This window comes from Filicampus tigris, chromosome 14 (genome assembly GCF_054856515.1).
Source record: "Filicampus tigris isolate MCC_2025a chromosome 14, RoL_Ftig_1.0, whole genome shotgun sequence".
In the NCBI taxonomy this organism is placed as follows: Eukaryota; Metazoa; Chordata; class Actinopteri; order Syngnathiformes; family Syngnathidae; genus Filicampus; species Filicampus tigris.
The window spans coordinates 19,574,310-19,595,449 of NC_141230.1; the positions used below are offsets into that span (position 1 = coordinate 19,574,310).

Consider the following 21,140-nt stretch of genomic DNA (forward strand, 5'->3'; position numbering starts at 1 on the left):
AATAAGCTGTGGCAGGCGCTCGACATATGAGCGCTCAGGTTACTTTAAGTCCACAACCGCTGAATGGCGTCTGAGTAGAGTTCAAACTTGGGAGAGGTGACATTTTTGCAAAGTGACGACATAACGCCACGCCTCCCAACTAAACGGATCGACGCGGTTGAGTTAGGAGGTTCGGTAATTCATTAGGTCAACTGATAACGCGAGGACAAAATGTTACGGAAAGGGTGGATGCGGTGAAGCTGTTAAGACTCGGCCACAATGACACATTTGACTCATTAACGCATATCTAATGGTGCTCCAAAAATATCACACGGTCTGAAAGCGGTCCAAAAAAAGACGGGGGATCAGAAGTGATCCAGTAACAGATGTCCTTTCAAGCATTTTTCTGCCCCATCCTATAGCGAGATGTAACTTATCCCATAATAACTCGCCACCCACAGCAGCTGCTTGTAATCTTCCGGGCAGCTGTGTCGACTGCTAGACCCAATAAAGCTAAACAGCACAACGCAAAGTGAGTAAATTGAGTTGAAGTAAGTCCCGATAATACAAACACACACATGCAGCTGCATCTGACTGATACCGTGGCGTGAAATTACAACCGTGCCTGTGTGCAACTAGCATAACTGAATGCAGTGACCCAAAACTTGAGACACTCCCTGCATGCAGCAATAAAACATCAAGATGACACTGGGGAACTCCAGCAGACTTCACTGGCAGCTGGCCCACATCTGTACTGCATGTTAGTGAATTGAAGAAGCAGCGTGACCGTCACATTTGAGCAAAATTTCCTCAAAAGGTTATTACTTCCTCTTTTGGAATGACGTGACACTGATGACGCCCAGATCGGTCATATTACACATGTGTTGAAGAATGTAGTACAAGGAATCTATACGAAGTGTAATAATGTACAGTACTATAATTAGCGGGACTGCTTACTCCTCACCACAACCTCAGCTTCATCTTCGCTCGCTAACATAAAGTGGTAGATACGAGCAGTCATACAGCCGATATTTTGCGAGCAAAAAATTTGAGAGACGAACGCTAAATGGTGGCAGCCCACTCAACTCAAATCAATTCTTTGAAAAAGAGGCTCCTAGCTGTTTATTTTCACTAATTGTTAAAGGCGAAACATAACACAAAGGATAACTTCCTTGGGAAATGTCCGCTAGCTCAATGCTAACACACAACACAAACTACTATAGACGGGCTAACAAAACTAGCATCAATGTCGCAGTGTTAAACTATTAGACGGGCTAACAAAGCTAGCATCAATGTCGCAGAGTTAAAACCATTAGACGGGCTAACAAAACTAGCATCAATGTCGCAGTGTAAAAACCATTAGACGGGCTAACAAAACTAGCATCAATGTCGCAGTGTTAAAACCATTAGACGGGCTAACAAAACTAGCATCGATGTCGCAGTGTTAAAACCATTAGACGGGCTAACAAAACTAGCATCAATGTCGCAGTGTTAAACCCATTAGACGGGCTAACAAAACTAGCATCAATGTCGCAATGTTAAAACCATTCATGCAATGGATATTTGAACACAAATGGTAGCAACACATGTACACAGACAATGTCACAATACTCACAGGCATATATTTGGTTATTATCGGCAAGAAATGACTAAACTTAGTTGTGAAACACCAAGGCACATACTGGTGTTTCCATTCATTTTAAATCGGGAAAGTTGGTTTGAGATACTCTCACCGTGTGGAGCAATGTGTTGTTGAGTACAATTCCTAAAACAATTTCCCCGTAAAACTGTTTCTCATCATGATTTCCAATCTAAAAAATGAGTTTTGGCCCAACCAAACTGAATTGTGTCTATGTGTTTGACCTTAAGAGGTTGCACTTGAGTGCACTGGAGAGTTACAGCTATGGCTAGATAATTTATCATCAGAGACATTGGTAATAAAAGTTTTACACTTTCACTCATGAAAAGCCAGTCATTTTACAGCAGCCATATGTGTGTCGGTCTGCCAAAATCAAACGACAAACAAATGCATGTTATTGTAACGTTTTACAATAACATACTTTTAACATAGAGAGCTGTAGCTCTTTCCATATGTTTTGGACCGATCCCAGGAAGGCGCACCCGACGAGCAATAAGTGCACATCGCAAACCAATTTCTAAGGCGGCGAAGAAAGTTGAAAGCGTCACTTGCAGGTCTTCATTTATTCACTGTCTGTCTCTACTTTGGCGCCACTATTCTTGCAATATTCAGGAGAATTCTGACACGAAACGAAAAGTGCTGCAAAATGGGCACAGCCCTTTAGGTTGCAGGACCCTAGTTTGATCCCCAGCTCTTTGGTCCATCGGGCGAAGGGGTTGTTGACTACTCCTTGTGTAGCTGCAGCTGAGCCTAAGCAGGTCACAGTAGTTGACAACCTAATCAGACTCATCAAAGAGGAGGGCTTTAATGTCATAAAAACAAAAGCGGACGTGTGGCAAACAGTAACTGCTGATATCACTTTTTGTTGATCTTGCCTCGGGCTTTTAAGACTCAAGATACAAACACACCCAATTAGCATCCATGGATCCTCTCCTTTTAAAAAAAAAAAAAAAAAAGCCCAAGTCGTAAAATGACCAAAAATAGGCAGCTGGTTTAAATCCCACCAACCAGCCACCATCTGCCAGGAGGTCTGCAGGGGCGCAACCTTCCCAACACAGCTGGCTGGAGGAACGCAAAAAAAAAAAAAAAAAACAGCCCACATGACAGACATCCGTCACACAGCAAGTGTTTGCAATTCGAGGCAGAATGAAGCGCACTAGTTTGCCGTCTAAAGAAGACCGCGTCAGTCACAGGAAGTCGAGCTATATCCACGTCCCAACTCCGCCGGGCAACATCATTCTAGTCAACGCTGGGATCAAAACTGGAGTTCACAGCTTTCACACAGATTCTCCCACCCCCTTAAAAATAGACTATTATTAGATAATATGCATGTGAAGTAGTGGTATTATGTTGGCTCACTTGGGGAAGTCATCCTCACATTCGACACTGTAGTATCTGTGACTGTGTGTGTAGCTTTAAAAGGCGGGGACTGGCCTGTTGAGTGACATGGGAGTCAGCCAATGAGAGTATGGCGCTGACGGGCTGTGTTAAGTGGCTAACCCATTCGCGAGTTTGCGTTGCCGAGCGGCTCTACGTGGCTCGTGTGGAAAAACAATCTAAAAAAAACCTGTATACTGCAAAAATATGGCGACGGATGACCGTATTCTCTGGCGGTTTGAAGTCATTCCGGTATTACTTCATGGGTTTACACACGCATGCCACAACAAGAAACCCTCTGACGATATACCATGTGTAAAAGCACAGTCAGAAGTAATCTTTTCAAATGACTCAACTCTGCGGAAATGAATCGCCAACACTCGCATAAACGATTACTGGGGGTTGTTTTAATAGTTGAATGCCGGGTTAAGTAACTTTTGAGGCACAACACCGGTTATGTGACAAGATGGCTGAGAGCAATTCAAGCGAGTGGAGTGAAAGGAGCAGAGGAGCATTGAAGCACCTGCTGCCCGAAGCAAGCAGTCCTCCGTTCATTATTATCACAGGATGCCGCTGTAATCCGTAGAGGTCTGCGGGGCCACAGGTGTCCCCCCCCCCCCGTCTGTTCTCAGATTATATTTGTAATCCCCAAGAATCCCCTCCCGCCCGCCCCCAACACCAGCACAACAAACCCCCACCACGCGACCCTCCCATACCAACTTGGTCCAGCCGTCATCGGTTACTGTTTGTATTTGCGAAGGTGTCGCCTGGAATGTTTTACCGACCAAACGCACGAGCACATTCCAATGACATTCCATTCGGACAACAATGATCGTGTTTGGACACATTTTATGACAGGCAGCACTCATTCTGGAGCTAAAGATACTTGGGATTACACAACAGATGTCTAATTCTTTTCCTTAGCAATCTGACTGCCATTAATTTGGGTCCTTAAGAAGTAAGCACATTTAGCGGAAGGAATGACGTAGCGTATACGACTATCATGCCCCGGAGAAACTGATGTAGTACTGTGCAATTATTTCAGCTATCGAGTATTTTTGTATTATTCCATTGATTAATCAGATAAAAAAACATTTGCATTACTAAACACGTTTCTTCTACTGTAATATCTGTCACTTTTGAGTGTGTACGGCTTTAAAAAAAAGGTGGTGGCTGGCCTGGTGAGTGACGTGGGCGCCAGCGAGTAAAGCGTGTAGAGTAGGGCTGCAACTATCCATTAATTTAATAAATCGATTCATCTGTCAATTATTTGAGTGATAAATCGGATAAAAATAATGTGTCTACATTTCTATCCCTTAATTAAAAAACAGGACTTTAATTTCAAATTGGCAGCGCAAAAAATATTATGATTCAGTCACTGGTATGATCCGTAACATGTCCGAAAAATCCGAAAAAATGTTGATCATTGTTTTCCAAGTAAAAGCAGAGGTTTTACTTTGATTCAACACAATCAGGTCCTTTTGACTATAGATATCGGACAACATTTACTGCTGAGAAGCGGAAATTCAGAGCGTTTGGACAACTTTTCATTAAAAAACGTATGGAAATGAATCATTTAATATAAAAAAAAAAATAATTCGCGATTAATTTGATGATTGATTAGTTGTCCTCTAATCAATTCATGATGGCATTGAAACTGTGAAAATAATCGCCACAACATTATGAAACTCAAAATGTTATGCTTTCATCCTTGGTCCAACGCATGTCATTAAAACATGAAGACTTTCACACAGTACTGCATCAGCTTTGTGTGGGTGGACTCAAATCCGACTTCCTCTTTGAAACAAAATAATAAAATATTGAATATGGACAACAGATGGTCTCGCTTTCTCATTGGAGCAAATCTCAACAACAATATGGAGTAAACGATGCAACTAGACAAATGTTCCCCTTGATACAGAAAGGGTGGATGCCTTCCAAAACAGCGGAAACATTACGGAGAGTTGTCCAAATAAAACAAGTGTTACATGACCGCAGAGGAGGTCCGGTCGAGGCCAGATGTGAGATTGCGAAAGTGAGACCGCGACGGGACTCCGCGTTTCTTGTTTCTGTATAACAAGAATATGAAAAAAAAAAAAAAAAAAAACAGGGACAAATGACTCAAAACGCTATTATGCTGACATCATAATACTTGTTGGGGACTTCAAAAAGACAAAAACGTTGCATCATGCCTACGTGAATGTAAAAATCAAGACGGTGATGGGATGCAGGAAACGACTCAGCCGCAAAAAGGATATTTGGATGTATGACAAGGCCAAAGAGAGGAGTGCTAATTGACTAGCTCAGTTAAGTATAATCCCGCAGAAATCCTTTAATCCTGGTCTACAATTAATAACATATGCAGCTAAGTTTTAACTTTTGTAAATCTCTGTTGACAACTGGCAACAAAATAGCTTTATGGCCTATTGTTTCATTCTGTATTTGAAGCATCTTTTTTGAGCACAACCTGACTCACACTGCTTCTATGTGGAACATTTCAAAACAGTACAATTGCCATAACGCGGAGAGAGAAACATTCCAAATACGTCTGTTCGTTTCACTCATTTGCTAGCTCGTGCATTTCACATTAGCGTTACGCATCGGAGACACTTGACACGCGTTAAGAGTCAGCCAGAGATGGGAGAATCCGGCCACTTTTCAAAATAAAATTGTTTTTCCAGCCTCGGATAATAAATAAACCTTTTAATAATACGACGAGGCCTACATATGTGGAAAACTATTTGTGGTATTTTTCAGCTCGTAAATCAAAACATGCAACATGTGCTTTTGGCTACTTTCGTCTGACGTTTTTAGAGAGGAAAATAATTGTGAGGTATTCAATGTTAGCCGTGTTGTGTTTGTACAGTCGCGGGTTTTAGTGGAATGTCATCCCTTAATCTCCGCAATACCATGAGTGGTGGATCGGTTTACAGGTCTCCTGTAGGGGGGGGGGGGGGTCCTGGGGTCCCATCAAACCTAAAAACAACAGACTGTTGTATTGTCTGGAGCCGGGATGGGGTCTGTATCAAACACTGGCAAAAGTACATTGAAATCAAACAGGACCTCTCCCGTTCTGCAATGCAGATGTCAATTCTGGCGACACTCTGCTCAAACAGCCCTTTTGTGCGTGGAGCAACTTCAAAAGTCGCTCACTGAACAACAGACAGGAAAGAAAAAGTTGGTTCAAAAAGTTGGTCAACCAACCAAGGTTACAAATAGACAACATGTCACCAGAAAGACCACAAACCCCTCCCTGGCGTAGGCGGCCCAAATCCAAATTTGTTCCAAAAGGGCCTCATGATGACAGCACATAAAGTGAATACATCCTGCAGTTCTCCAATAACACATTTTTACACACACACACACACACCCACACACACACACAGAGTAGCTCAAGGCTTTCCAAGGCGGAAAAAAAAAAAAAAAAAAAGACAACAGTAGTGTCACAAGATAAAGATGGCAGAGGCGCCAAAACAGCGCAGACGGGTCAGCGTGACAGTAGAATGTGTTCTGAATCGCGTTCGTGTAAACGTCAACATATTCTTGAAAGGTCACAACAAAACGCCAACGCTGAGAAGGCGCTTTGGCCCCGATAATCTGGACTCTCACCGTGCAGCTGCCATCTTGGGGCCTGTACAGATCTTGACAATGATAAATGCACCACAACATTCGACTTTGGCTTTTATGTCCTCGGGCCGCACAAAAAAAAAAAAAAAAAACACGAGACCACCTCATAAAAGCAACCTGGCTAGACTTTTCCAACATATGCTCCTTTTAGTGGTCATCTGACGGCTCACAAAAGGAGGATTTGGTGCGAAAAGTAGAAAAGCAATTTTTTCAAAGTGTCAAATATCCAAACCCCCTAACCCTCCTATATACAGCGTTTAAAAAAAAAAAATATATATATATATATATATATATATATATATATATATATATATATATATATATATATTAGTACACAATACAGTAGACAAGGGCTGCATCTATTATATATTTTTAGAATCAAGTACCATATAACCCCGCTGTGAGAGTGTATGGCTTTAAAAGGCGGGGCTGACGTGGTGAGTGACGTGGGTGTCGGCGAATGAGAGTGAAGATTGGCCTAGCGTATTGTGCGACTCGACGTGAGTTGCGGCCATCAGCAGCTCGGACGTCGGCAGAGGGGGGAGCGTCATTACAATACGTTGTTATACAATTATCATCATTATTATACGTCAAATTATTATTTACGTGACCTTGTTGGACATGTACACATTGCAAAGAAGAATAAGAAAATATTGTCCAGAGATTACATGAAGGAATTCAGATTTAACATTCTGTCCACATCGTTCTGTTCTAGCATGACCATGTGTGTCATCATTTTGCTAGCAAAGTTTAGGCAAGGTCTTTTTTTTTTTAATGGTTTTTAGCTTTTACAGTGGTTATTTTAACACTAGTACAATGGACTAAAAGCGCATCTTTGGTGTGAGTCACAATTTACATTACATGTTGTTGTTTTTAATAGCACGTGTTAACGGTTCATTTTTTTCTTTTCAACGCTTTGATTTGAAAAAAAATACATAAATGAAGGTATTATGATGGAATTCCACATATAATGGGTGAGTCTAAAAAACAACAACAACAAAACTACTCATTAAATATTAAAGCAGCTCTGAATGTCTCATTTGTGTATTTTACAGCCTCCACAAGCATCAACAACTTATACAAACGATTTGCTACAAAGCCAGCGTCAAAATAAGCATTGCAACAGACAGGACATAATGTCAAAAACGGTCACAATTCAATTCTACTTTTTTCACTCAATAAAGATACCAATCATCTTGTGATAGAAGAGCCTTGCGAAAAACGTTGACGCCACCAATTGTAAGAGGACCCTTCCGTCAGCATTTTTTTTTTTCGGCGAGGGAGTTCCAGAGTACAGCAAATCACGGCCGGGTCAAAATCCTTCCTTGCTCAAAAGTTGGCATTCACATCTTAATCTCATCTCAGTACCAAATCTTGCTCAGTAGTCTGCCACCCAAGCAGCGGAGCGAGATGCGAACAGCCTCTAACTGACCTGAGAACAACAATGCAGAGAGAGGCCCAGCACACAGCCAAAGAGACCTGCTCTTACATAATCTGCTGAGCCGCTTGCCAGTCAGACAAGACAAGATGCCTTCGGTGTCCGCTCTGGGGATGTGAGTGGCACATTATCACCTCGCATATCCCCCCCCCCACCCCTCAAGAGAGATCCCCGGCACTGGCAGCCTGACCGTGTCGCTCCCCGAGCATTTCATTTCACGGCTAATTGCTGGCCGGCTTTCCTGTGAGTCCAAACACACGTAAGCCGGGCGGCCTCTCGTAGGCTGCCAGTTTTGGGCCCCGATGCCAGGCTCCCGTGTCGGGATTCCGGGCAAAATAAAGGACGCCAGTGTTCGCTCGCATTGCCGCGCGGGTTTGGGCCGCTGTTCACCCTATGCCGATTAGACAATAGCCATTGTGCTGCTTTTTAATGAAGAAGAGTCAACATGGAAAAACAAGCGAGGGTGCCGAGTCACTTCCTGGGTACCGGGCATTATAAAAGCGGTACAACAATGGCCACAACGCCAAAAAGCTTCAAACATGAAGTCAATGACTTCGATCATCGCAAAAAGTCTCGGAAGACAACCAAGGGCCTCTACACACCAATCCAACGACAGAAGTCAGAAATTGGACCGGACAATTGATCACCGATTGGTTGTTAGCTAACAAATCAGAGCGTGGGACAAGAACAGGAAGTAACCAAAGTGGAAGCCTTTACAACTTTTCTTTTTTTTTTTTTACATATCCCCCTTTTTGGTTTCACTACACACGACCACGGATTCAAAACAGACCATCACGGTTTAAGGCTACGTAGATTGAATGATGACAGCCAAACTACGGCAAGAATTGGAGAAAACTGGTCATACCAGGTAGGATTTATTTTATACTTGAGTTTAACAGTAATTGTTTGGTAAATATAATAAGTGCTTCCCGCCGATGGTACGGAGAAGTATTACCTCTCACGCATGCGCAGATGGTCCGGACGTTTAGGCCAACACGCCGGCCAGCCGGCATTGGCCAAGTCCGATCTCCAAAGGCAGCCAGTGAGAGATCCTCCTTACAGCCATGATATAATCTTTCTGATTATATTCAAATTGTTCTCAACTTTAGGGTGAAGATGACCTTAAAATACTGCAAAAGCAACTCTATGATGGTTGAAAGCAAACCAAAGGTTCTTCAACGGCTAAGACAAAACTGAAGGCAACAAGACCCACATAGAAGGACAGGGAGGAATTTGGTGTCCGTGGGACCATAGGGATGTGTCACATTTTTGTGAATCCTCTCCAATTAAGGCGGAATGTCTGTCCACACTCTGTAATTGTCCAAATACTTCTGGTCCTCACGATGAGTCAACCACCAAAACCAAAGCAGCGAGCAAATGTGCGGCAAACGGCGATGAGCGCTTTACCGTTGTTCACTTTACAATACCAATTACAAAATGAATGTCCTGTATTGAAAATTATTGATGAGTGTGTATAAATAATAAAAAAAAAAGGGGGGGACAGATGTCACCGTGAGATTGAGTGAGGAACCCCTCAAGTGATTCATCTGATGAGCATTAGCGATAAACGCAGCACCAAAAACCAGAGCTGGTCATTCCGTCCGTCTATGAGACGGAGCGGTCCGTCTGTCCGGTAAATTAGTCGGGACTCGCCGACGGGACGGGAAGTGTCTGAGAGTTCATTTGCCGCTCGTATTCCAATGTGGTTGTGAGCCACTCCCACCGGTCCCAAGATTGCCTGGCGTCGTTTCACACGCTCCATCCGCAGCAGCCGCAGCGCACTCAAGGGACGCAACCGCCACTTTGAAGCTTTTGTTTACGATCATCGGATTCTGGCTAAAAAGGTGGACTTGATCGACAAGGAGGCAAAAATCGACATCGAGAGGCTCTCGTGCCTCAGACAGCGAGACAATCTTGGGAAAATTTTGCCCGTCAAGAGCCACTAGCCAACTAGTAACCCTTGATTTGCACCACTTAGACGGCATTTACGCTCCGTGTTCTTCAAACAACGACTATTTGGGTTGAGATTACAGCCCACGGCGTGACCGAGGACACGTGATTGTGAACACGCCTGCCTTATCATGGCAGAGATCATCAACGCTTGACTGTGGGAATTTGTGAGATGGATTCAAAGGGGAGTTCGGTCATTCCAAAAGAAAGCGCGACTTATTTGACGCTGAAGTGAAGAACTTTTCGTTGACCTATCCTACAATTTGAGACCATTAATGGAACGAGTCACATGTGAACGTTGAAGCGCCTTGTGGAGTGAAAAGGATGTCTTCAAAATTTGACATTACACAGACAAGAGGGCAATCAACAACCCTGTTAAGTGCGAATCGTTTCAAAATAAATGAGGCTTCAAAATCATGAAAAATAAAGCCATTCTCTGTGGGCGTATCCATGCCCCGCTCAACTATTAACTGTCAATCAAATACCACTTAAGAAAACTGGAAAAATAGATGCTACTTCACCTAGCACCTTTATGCCTGACACGCAACTACAAACTTGAGCCGCGAAAATATATCGGCTTAAAGCCCGAGGCGACTAGAACATTCCATCGCTTCGTCGGCCGCAACGACGCGGCGCTCTAAAGCGGCCATGCCGGCCTGAAGCCCCGGTACACACACCGGCTGTCGTGTTGGACTCTTACATTTTTTTTTTTTTTTCTGTTCTATTCTCCAAAAGCAGCAGGCTGCACAGTCGCAGTAAATAGCGCAGGTGTGTTCAATCTGAGCGCCCGGCGTTGACTCATTTTCAAAAAAGGCTAAATCCTTGATAAGCAGGAGCAATCTTTGCAAAGGCCAGTTCTTGAACGTGATCCCGCCCCCGCTTAAATCCCAGCGCTTCCCTTCCGTGACACAGGGATTAGCCGTTTATCAAACCTACTGGGCAGGTAAACAAGCCTCCTTCCACTCAACAAAGCCATGGGAGAAAAAAAAAAAATAAAAAAAAAAAAAAACAACCAAAGGAAGAAAATGGTCGGAAAATTCACACAGTAAGCACAGGTGATTTGCTTAATACTGACTAATGACTGATTAGACACTTGAGCATGTTTGGGTTTGGGGGTTCCTGTTTGATTAAGTCTGAGAATGCTCTCAAATCAGGCGAGACCATCTTCTTCGGATAAAACAAAAACAATGGTATTCCGATAGACTCGAGGATAAAAGAGAAGCTGAGTAATTGAACCTGGAGTTGATTTCATCTAGCTATGACTAATCATCACAAGGTCTCGGGTGCAAAGTTTGCCATTGCGGCCGTGATCGATGAGTGGGTGACAAGGGCGGTTAATCAGCAGCCATTTACGATTTCAATTCATGGTGATAAAGCAGGCATTGTCAGCAAAAAAAAAGGCAATCAAGGCAAGGCACGCACGAGTCCAGTTTCAATGACAGTAAGTAAGGCTTTAAACCCTGGCGATTAGGGTGCTTAAGATTCCGCTCGGCGCTGGAGGGCTTCCGTGCCATCAAGAGCGGCGGCATCACACGGGCGCCGGGGAGGAAGGCGGGAGTGTGTCGCCCTCGCGTCATTTTGGACATCCGCGTGACGTTTTTGAAAGCCAACCCCATTATCGTTCTGCCGTGTGCGATGGCTTGTCGCTCAAACGGCGGCCGTGAGCGCGTTTAAGTGCCGCGGTTGCAAGGGTTGTTGCTTTTGTGCGCCTGTGCGTTTTACAGCGCCGCTTTTACGTGTGGCGAGCCACATTACTTCCAAAAGTATTAGAACGGTGAGGCCAAACAATTGTGGAAAAAGGTTCATGATGATGTCTTCGGGTGACAACAATTGTGGCTTGTTTTGATGGTATCTACTGTTTGTGAAAGTTTGAAAACACAAAGGTCACAAGAATCGTTTTGATATCCGTTGCAGAGCACAAAGATATTTTTCTTTTTCTTGTTTTGACGTTTCCAGAAAAAAAGCCCAAAACAACTATTTCGCAAACCCCGACGTACCCGCTATAGTTATGTTTGTGGATGTAATCGGTCGTGTCAGGTAACTTGAAAACACGCATGAATGGAGCGGCAACATTTTGACCTCTTCTCCCTTTTTTTTTTTTTTTTTTTTTTTTTTTTTTGATGGCACCATTCGTAAGAAGTCGCTGTCTCGAGCCAAGTTCCTTTTACTCGCTGAGCCGCTAAATGTTTACGAGCTCACAATGAGCGGGCGACAATCACGTTTGACCCATATTTCTGAACCGCCGCTCAAATTTCACCCCAGCTGCTCGACTGCACTTTTCGTCTTCTGGGGTCTTTTTATTGGCTAACAATTAATCTCCTCGAGTATAACGTACAGCAGGAAATATTACCTGCAAAAGTCTTGTTTAACAGCACTGAATGCCACAGTGGAAAAATGCAGGCTTTATTGACTGAGAAATGAAATAAGTGCTGTGTCTTACTCGGTTAACAACAGTCTGCACAATTTAGTGGGTTCTTCCAAGTCACATGGCCTACCACTTACCACCCCCCCCCCCCTCAAGAAAAAAATGATAATAAACTCTTGTTTATTCATTTTGGTCTTGTCCTGCTAACTAAAGATAAAAATATAACATCTTTGCTTGCACACTACTTTGTTGTCTAAAGCGGGGCACAAACGTATTGATAGTCGGACCTAATTTGAGTATTTTTTTCCTTTTTCAAATCAAGTCATCAGAGGCCTGATTCTCTAATGTCTCTAAAAGATTATGCCGAGTGATTATCCTATGTTGTGGTGTGTGTTTATCCTATGTTGTGGTCTGTGTTAAGTGTAACCCCCCCAAAGAAAACGGTTAGGCGGACAATTGTAAATGTTAAACTTCTTTTTTTTTTTTTTAAAGTATAATACGTCTCCCATGTCACTCACCGGTTAAAATGCTGAAAATAAAAGTGTTTGCGACCACAATGTCCTGTAGTTACCAAATAACGCTAACAGTTAGTCTAGTAGCTTCCATTTGCTATCCAACAGTTAGTCCAGTTTGTTATCGTACTACCTACTAAATTCACTACCGTACCACCTTGAAAAAAGTACAACACAATGTCAGCTACTGGAAAATGTGCTAGGGGAGAAATAATCTGCTGTTAAAACTGGTCAAACAAAACTGAGCAAGGTTGCATCAGCCAAATCACTTTTAGCACTAGCTAAAAAGTACAAAGCAAGAGTGCCTCAAAAGGCAGGGGCAGCTTTTTAGCTATGTCTCAGTCTGCTTAAGAGTGTTAACTTGTCTGTCTTATTTGGTATACATAACACAAGACCGTCCTTACAGAAAGATCAATACTCAGCATGTTCTGCAGTGTTTATTACAAGGTGACAGATGGTCCAACCACTGACCTCATAAAGTTGGAAAAGACAGCCTCAAAGCCTTTCTAAATTGCAATTTTCCTTCATAAGTTGCCATTTTTAAGTGGTGCTTTGTTATGAAAGTTAGTCTGTTAGTGTCATAGTTTGGTGATTCTCAAAAGTGCGGTATGTTAAAGAATCCCTAAATACAATTCAGTTGTATTTAACTTTTTATTGCAATACTTGGAGATCTAAGTATTTTTTAAGTGGTATTTCGGGGGAAAAAAATTTACAATTCACTGCCTTAGTCAAAGGGTTATCGGAGCCCTGACGTTTTTCCATCTTATGAAATAAATGATCCCGGAGCAGGGCTTTCCAAAATTAGGGTTGGGCCCCAAAATATTAAACTTTTTGTGTACTTTACTATGACTTTTTGTTCAAAGTACAGTGATGTTACAGTGCTACATTTCCTTATGTTTTGTGGCTGAAAACGTTTGGAAAAGCCAGTAAACGCCAGCAACATGACCAGGACCAAGTTGCGGTAACAACAAAAGATACCAGGCGTGTGGAACTACCAAGCGTCCAACCCATACTCACACAGCTGTCCCGTCCGAGGACTGACAAAGAGCAAGCGTACATTTGAAAACTTATTTTTTTTTACTCACCAAAACGATAGCGAATCTTTCCTCCAGCTCCCCCGGATCCGGCATGGGTAATTTTAGGGGCATGTTGTGGCCCCTGAGATCCGTGTGCTGGTCCATGCTCCCTGCGTTCCCCATGTTGATTTGGAGCGACCAGTTGTTTAGTTCAACCTACAAATGAAAAAGTATCCACACGCGTTTTGTTTTTTGTTTTAAAAAAAAAAAAAAAAAGGTTCTATTCCTTGCCCGTGCTCACTTCTTCAACATATCGAGCACATGTGAAGAGTGTAGAGGGGGGGCAGCGGAGCGCGGCGAGCCCCGGGTAAGGAGGCATTATCCCGGCAGCACAATGCGGAGGAGAGGCGGGTGGCGGCGGTGGTGCTGGTGGTGGTAGTCGTAAAGACAGACCTGGAAACTTCTCTCGCTGTTATCCGAATTTCGCCCAATTTCGATCGCGCTTCCAGTCGGCGAGTATGACGAGGGGCATGATTCACGCTTTGCACTTACTTTCCACGTCGCGGAATAGTCCCGACGAGGAGGTGATGTGTGTGAGTGTGTGTGTGTGTGTATGTGTGTGTGCTCATTAACTAATCCCTCCTCTGCTGAGAAGATAGTCAAGGAGGAGGAGGAGAGAGAGAGCGAGAGAGAGAGAGAGAGAGAGAGAGAGACGTGGGGGGGGGTAGAGAGAGAGAGAGAGAGAGAGAGACGTGGGGGGGGGGGGGGTACTTACACACAAACTTACACACACACGCTCATCCCGCACCACCACAATGACTCCTTTCAACCCGGCCTAGCCTCCTTCTCCGTCTTCTTTTCCTCCGGGGCGTAACTCCACTAAAGCTGTAGCTAAGGAGATGACATTTTGCTGTTGCATTGTGGTACTTTGAGTCCCCGAAAACAACCCCCACCCCCGCTCCAAGGCGTTTTTTTTTTTTTAGACGACAGAAATACTCTTCCTTTACGTTGAAAGTGTCTGTTTAACGTTTGGCTTTATCTTTCAAAGACAAACGTGCACACGTAGCCTACGTTACTGTAAACGAATCAAAGTGGTCACTTTATGAGGTGCAGTTTTTCTTTCAGGTAAAGTCATAACTATAAGTGAGACCGGCAATTTATTGCTGGGCAAAGTTCGTGGACTGCTACGGATGTACCCCAAATGTCAATAAAAATACAGCCGCGCCCACTTGGTTGACTCGCCCGTGCCCCTGAACGGGAAGAGGAACTAATACGAGCATATATTAAGGAAATCAAATTAGATTAGTAAGCCCGTGAGTGAAATCAATTACCCAATCAAATAGAGTTGGTTATAAAAAATGTATATAGCCTTGTTTCTCGTGAACGTGAAGTTCGAGGACCATAACGTTTGTGCCCCACATGCTAATTAAAAGACAGCCTTTTTAAAGCCACGCCCAGTGGGCTACGTCTACTGTGTCTCTGAAGAGGAACTGAAAAGTCGCAGATAAACAGCAGAGTTCTAATTTTATTTATAGTTTATTTTTTGATGCATTCTACTGTATATAACTTTTTTTTCAAAACTTCAAAACTCATAGAATTTTGCTATGCAAAGTTGTACCACAAAGTTTGTGTTACACAGGTCAATGAAAAGATAGCATTTTTCTAGCCACGCCTACTGGGCTGAATCACAATTGCCCCAGACCAAAAAGGGGAAATCAGACAAGCACAGATTTAGGGAATTATGCCTCCTAATAGGCACTGGAGAGTTTAAAATTGTCGTGTTTTATTTTATTTTTTTAATTCAAAACCTCACTGCGCAGTAGTTTCCTTTCCCGGGGTTACGTCATAGTTCACACGCCTACATGTTGCTAGGCAAAGTTTGAACCCACCGCACCACATGGCCTGCCCCTGACGCAAGGTCATCCCTTGCGGGTCTCAAAGGAAGGGGCCCCTCTTGAAGGATGGGTTGACGATACCTCAAGAAGTGTATTGACACATTACACAAACTGTGTTGAAACTGTATTGACACTGTGTTGGTCACCCAATAGTGGCCTCTGTTGTAGATCTAAAATCATTGCAGGTCAACGAAATGTAAATAATATGAAAAAACTTGCATGATGTAAACCCAACATTAGCCTCTGAAATAATATTAAATCTTTAATAAATTGCTAGTATTTCACTTAAAATATGGCCTCATCTTTTTATCATTTCCCTCTGTCAGAATAGTGTGACCTTTGGTTTGGAAGGAGTCAGGGAGTCAAAGGAGGTTATGGCTTGCAGGGAGGGCCCTAATTTTCAATTGTGGTTAAAAATTGAGTAAAAACTCCAACGTAAGAATGTGTGACCTCGGTTTTTAAACATCCATCCATTATTCAAATCCTCACGAGGTTCGCGGGGTTGCTGGAGTCTAGCCCAGCTGTCTTCGGGCAGTAGGCGGGGTACACCCAGAATGGGTTTCCATCCATAGACGCCTAGAGCTCCTGATCAGTAAAGCTTTCAAATGAGCGCTTTAGCTTTCAAAGGAGCGTTTTTAGCTTTCAGAGGCACTGCAGAGCAATCAGGGTTCACGCAATCATCGATACATCTGCGCATAGGGTGGGGACGACAGCGGTGGTGACATCAGCATTGGGAGCTGCGGAGACGAGTGGAGAGAGTGGTTGTCCGCACATGCACGACAACACACACACGCACACACACACACACAGCTTCCATTCAGGCAGCTGGAGTGCGTCACGTCACGTGTGAGGTTCGCTGGATGCGATTGACCTCATACGATCACTACGTGCTGCATGTTAACGTGATTTGCTGGACTCGCAGTGGGGAGCAGACCAGCACCCTATCCCCTCACTCCTGTTGCGTCCATCCCGGTTGAAGCTGATTATCCACACTTCTTCTTTTGCCACATTAAACAACCGCTGATATAATCTGAGAGTAAGAGACAAATGAAGACGCATACAGAAAGTTGATACGCAAAAGCCGTCATCCATTCACAGCCGATTAAATGTGTGGGCTGCTTGTTTCATGAATATTTTTAACATTGTCTCCCATTAGCAATTCAGTGCGTTTGAATGAATGGGAAATATTGAACTGGATGGCCCTTTTGAAACATTTGAAATGCTTGAACATGTTTTCAATGAGCCATCTGTTACACTGGATAATGCACAAATTGTGCGCCGTCAGCACAACGTCACATGACATAAGGTACAGTGAACGAGCTGTGAAAGCGGCCACAAGTGTCTTTTTGTTCGAAATAAAACACGACCATAACGAGGGAAATGTGAATCCTTTGTGTTAAAAGGCTTAGGGCAAGTCTATTACTTTTTTACTTGACAAATTTCGCCATTGGGGGACGAACAATGGTTGTCTTATCTTTCTTATCAATCACAAAAAAGTTGGCATACTGGGCTTTGGGGTAACATTTCAGGATGAACAAAAGGTATTGTAACCTTTTAGGTCAACATAATTTCAGTTTTGCTACACTTTCTGAATGGCGTCCTTAATTGTTTAAGGAGCTCTTTTGCACAACTTGCTATTTTTTTAAAGATGTTTGATCGATGAGTGACTTTCAAGGATGTCCTCTTCTATGCCGTTCTCTATCTCTTCCAGTCTCTCTGTTGTGACCTGACCACACTAAGCTCTGGGGCCACCTTCTGGTTGAAGCATCGCCACGATGAGCACGATAGCATAACAGGCCAAGTTATTTTTTTTGTTTTTTGGGGGGCGGGGCAAGGAGAACAAATAACTAAAATCACCTAACACGCGGTTGGTTGTCTTGATTCGAAAAACCATGACCCGGATGAGGAGGAATTTACATAGAAAATTTCATGAGAACATTGTTTTGTCTTTACAGTGTCAATAAATGACTGACAATTATACCGTTAGGCCGCTAAAGATACTCAGACTGGCTTTACAGTGTCAATGACTGACAATTATACCGTTAGGCCGCTAAAGATACTCAAGACTGGCTCTGATGGAACGGCTTGTCAAGAGTTAGAAAACACTGCCCTCTAGTGGAGGTAATACGTATTGCACAGTAGTCTCCAACTTCAACATGGCTACAGTGTCCGTTTTTGTTTGAGAAGCAGACAAGTCTTAATGGTATCTCTCAGGTAATTAGGTTTGAAAGACTTCTGATATTTAACACTAAACATGCGCGTAATCTCAGTGGTTGTATAAAAAGGTAACGTTTATTCCCCCCAAACCCCATAGGAAAAGGAAATTAATTGGATCTGGAAAAACTAAAGTGTAAATGACAGAACAGTTTGCAATTGACACAAAACCAAACTTTATAAAAAGAACACTTTATTTAGCGTTTGTAGTTTTTTTTTTTTTTTTTTTGGTCCAGTAACATGACGTGACTGACTATTTTTAGCATTCAGCTCAATCTGCTCCAAGCGAGACATCACAAACGGAGCTACATCATTCATACGCATCTTTCTCTGCAAACGTGGATACAAATCACTGCAAATATAGCTACCTCAAAAACAGACAACAAATAAGGTTGTGATGAAATTATGCGATTTGTTTTTCAAAATACTTGGGATGGCTGGGAATATCCTGAATTCAACCTGACAAATATTTTTTAAAAATGATTTTGGCATATAGTTCTCGCAAATGTTGAGACAGGAGCATCCCTATCGTTGGACACACAAATGGTCTTCATTTGAAATAAACCGCTTCTCATACCAATTCGCAGAACTGTAAAAACCGCTTGTGGTGAAAAGCCAGTCAGCAAAATGGGAAGGGAAAAAAAAAAAAAAACTGTTTAAAAAAAACAACAACAAAAAAAAAAAGGAAATTAAAGGGTGGGGTAACAATAATAAACAGTTACAACATGAAAAACAATGGCGTTGACACATTCCCCAAAAAGGAGTCCCTCCACCTAAGAATAGTCCCCTCCTGTCTGTTGCTGGAACACGTCGATGGTGTCTTCGTCCTCCATTTCCAACTGCACGACACAAACGCAACGTCAGTCAGTGCTCTGCACCTCAGCGTTAACTCCTCCAATGTTTTGCTTTCGTTTTCTGCTGCGGTCCTAACAGAAGCCAGGGTTCTCTGGCATTCACGATTAAGTGTGATGATGGATATTGTGACAGTCTCCTCAGTACAATATGACCAAGTCCCGACAGTGACAAAAGAAAAAAAATATCCACTGCAAAGTGAGCTGTGTTCACGCTTAAAATCCAGTACCAAAAGCGTCCAATCTCCATTTTTGCAACAACAGCAGAATGTTAAAAAGTTTTCTTCGCCCTACCTACTATAACCTTTATTAAAATACATAAAAATCCTTAGTCAACCCCCAAATTTTACTGTGCTCCTCTTACAGGAGCCAAGTCTATTTTTTTTTCTCTCCATCTTACAAGTAAAGGAGTTCCCTGTCCCTGATGTGCTAGCGCCAGAGTTAGCCACCCTTGGCATCGCACTCAAGTCAACATCAGGTAAGTAAAATTTGAATGGACTATGGCAATAACGAGTCCGCTGAAAAGATAAAGTAGTCCAAGATGGTTGGTCGACGCGAGTATTGAGCATTATTTAACCAGCCTTACATTGGATGAACAATGAATGAAGGCTAATGTAAGAGTATCAACACCGCTTCGGGCTAGCATCTAACGCAAATAAGCATTTACAATACACAGGTGGAGGAGACACTGCACATTACACTACTTTACAATGTACACAAAAAACAGGTATTGTTTTTTTAATTAAAAAAAAAAAGAAAAAAATCAATATTGACTGACATAAAATACTTCTACTCCTACCACCACTGCTGCTGTACTATATTGTGAAAGATTTTTCAGCCACATGGCCCAGCCCTACTATGTACATTATGTTTAAAAAGGGGGAACCATAAAGTGTGTTTTAATTAGTTTAAACAGACTTAAAGCATTCGGGAGGGGTAAAACACACATAGTACTCTCTTCCTCCCACATGCCTAAAACGTGCTACATTTATTAACAAATCGAACTGGTGTCACCAGTGTGGTGAATGCGGGCACCACGAGTAGCCTGTGTACATGTTCTAAAAATAGTGTAGAAATGATCACTTGAAAATGTAAACACTGGCAGAGATTTCCAGAAATAAAGCATTTATTATTGAACACATTTCTCATTTCAGAAGTGTGCATCAAACCGGTAGGCTTTGTCATTAAATGGGTACCCAAGTAGCTCTCACTTCAAGGTAGGATGCATTAGTGCGTTACGAACACCGGTAGTGAGTAACCAACCTGCGAAGGTGTGTCCGTCTCATTTATCGGCTGCCCATCAAACCTAAACCTTATCTGACGAATCGACAGTCCCTGGGTATAGACAGAAGTCATTGAAAGATGCGGGCACAACACACATTTGCCAGAATGACAGCACTACAGCAGCAAGAGTCGCACGTACCTGCCGTTCACAGTATGCCTTCATGAGTTTGCTGAGAGGAGTGTGCCTCTTGATTTTGAACTGTACCACCGAGCCATCTTGACCAGCCACTTTCAGGTTAATGTGGTCGTTCTCCGTCTTCACTCCTTCCTGCACACACGCAGACAACGACAAAAGTCTGTCAGTTTCAAGATTAAAACCAAAAGACAGCCATGGGAATCGAGCGACTCTGTCTTTGCAGCCATTGGTTAGCACGTCGAGCTAGCCCGTGTTGGAACTGGCGCAGAAAGCCACAATGGCGCAAACGAAAGGAGAGGGTTACCGCGTTGATCTGGTGTAACTGCACCTCGAGGGGAGCAGGACGCGCAATAACCACATAGCGTCACCCGGTCGCAGGGGTAAATTCAAAAGAAAATGTGCCAAACTTAGGTCATTTATTGGAGAAATTGTCCAAATGTGCCAACCTTTGTTTTAGCGCCCGCTCCCTCCCTTCCCCGCTCAAATGCGCCATCCGAACCCAGCCGTGGAAGTGACGCTAGCTTAGCATTAGCATCCCGTGCTAACCGATTAGCTCAACGTTAGCTTAGCATCCACCGGTTTCCCAACGAACAGGGGTAGGAGTGCTCACCTTTGGCTTTTCGTCCGACATTGTACCCCGTTTGAGGCGGTAGGAAGGTGTGAATCGAAGGAGGAGACCGACTGTTAATTCAGCCGCGGTAAGGCGTCCGCAGTCTGTAGAGCGTCTTCGTCGTCTTCGGTTTTTGGTGTGCGGCAGGCGCGCGCACCGAAATTTAAACTGTAATTCGATCATGGGGGGTCACGTGATCCGATCTACTGGGCGGGCCTCTGGTCGCGGGAGCGCGCGCTGCAATTTG

The 21,140-nt window shown here is 43.3% G+C and overlaps 2 protein-coding genes across 2 annotated transcripts in view; both read right to left on the reverse strand.

Annotated features, from left to right (window-relative positions):
- Positions 1–14,629, reverse strand: part of fmnl2a (formin-like 2a) — a 50,760-nt gene extending 36,131 nt beyond the window's left edge. The window contains exons 1-2 of the mRNA XM_086051093.1: positions 14,205–14,629; positions 13,973–14,119 (exon numbers count right to left, since the gene is read on the reverse strand). Coding sequence (XP_085907219.1) covers positions 13,973–14,119; positions 14,205–14,282 — 225 coding nt within the window. The 5' untranslated portion in view covers positions 14,283–14,629. The remainder of the gene's footprint in view (positions 1–13,972; positions 14,120–14,204) is intronic.
- Positions 14,630–18,071: 3,442 nt separating this feature from the next.
- Positions 18,072–21,061, reverse strand: LOC147136709 (small ubiquitin-related modifier 3). The gene is made up of 4 exons (XM_086052198.1): positions 20,894–21,061; positions 20,287–20,415; positions 20,127–20,198; positions 18,072–18,851 (listed from the first exon to the last, which is right to left on the reverse strand). The coding sequence occupies exons 1-4, from the start codon at positions 20,912–20,914 to the stop codon at positions 18,786–18,788; spliced, it is 288 nt and encodes a 95-aa protein (XP_085908324.1). The 5' UTR covers positions 20,915–21,061; the 3' UTR covers positions 18,072–18,785.
- Between the last annotated feature and the right edge of the window lie 79 nt (positions 21,062–21,140).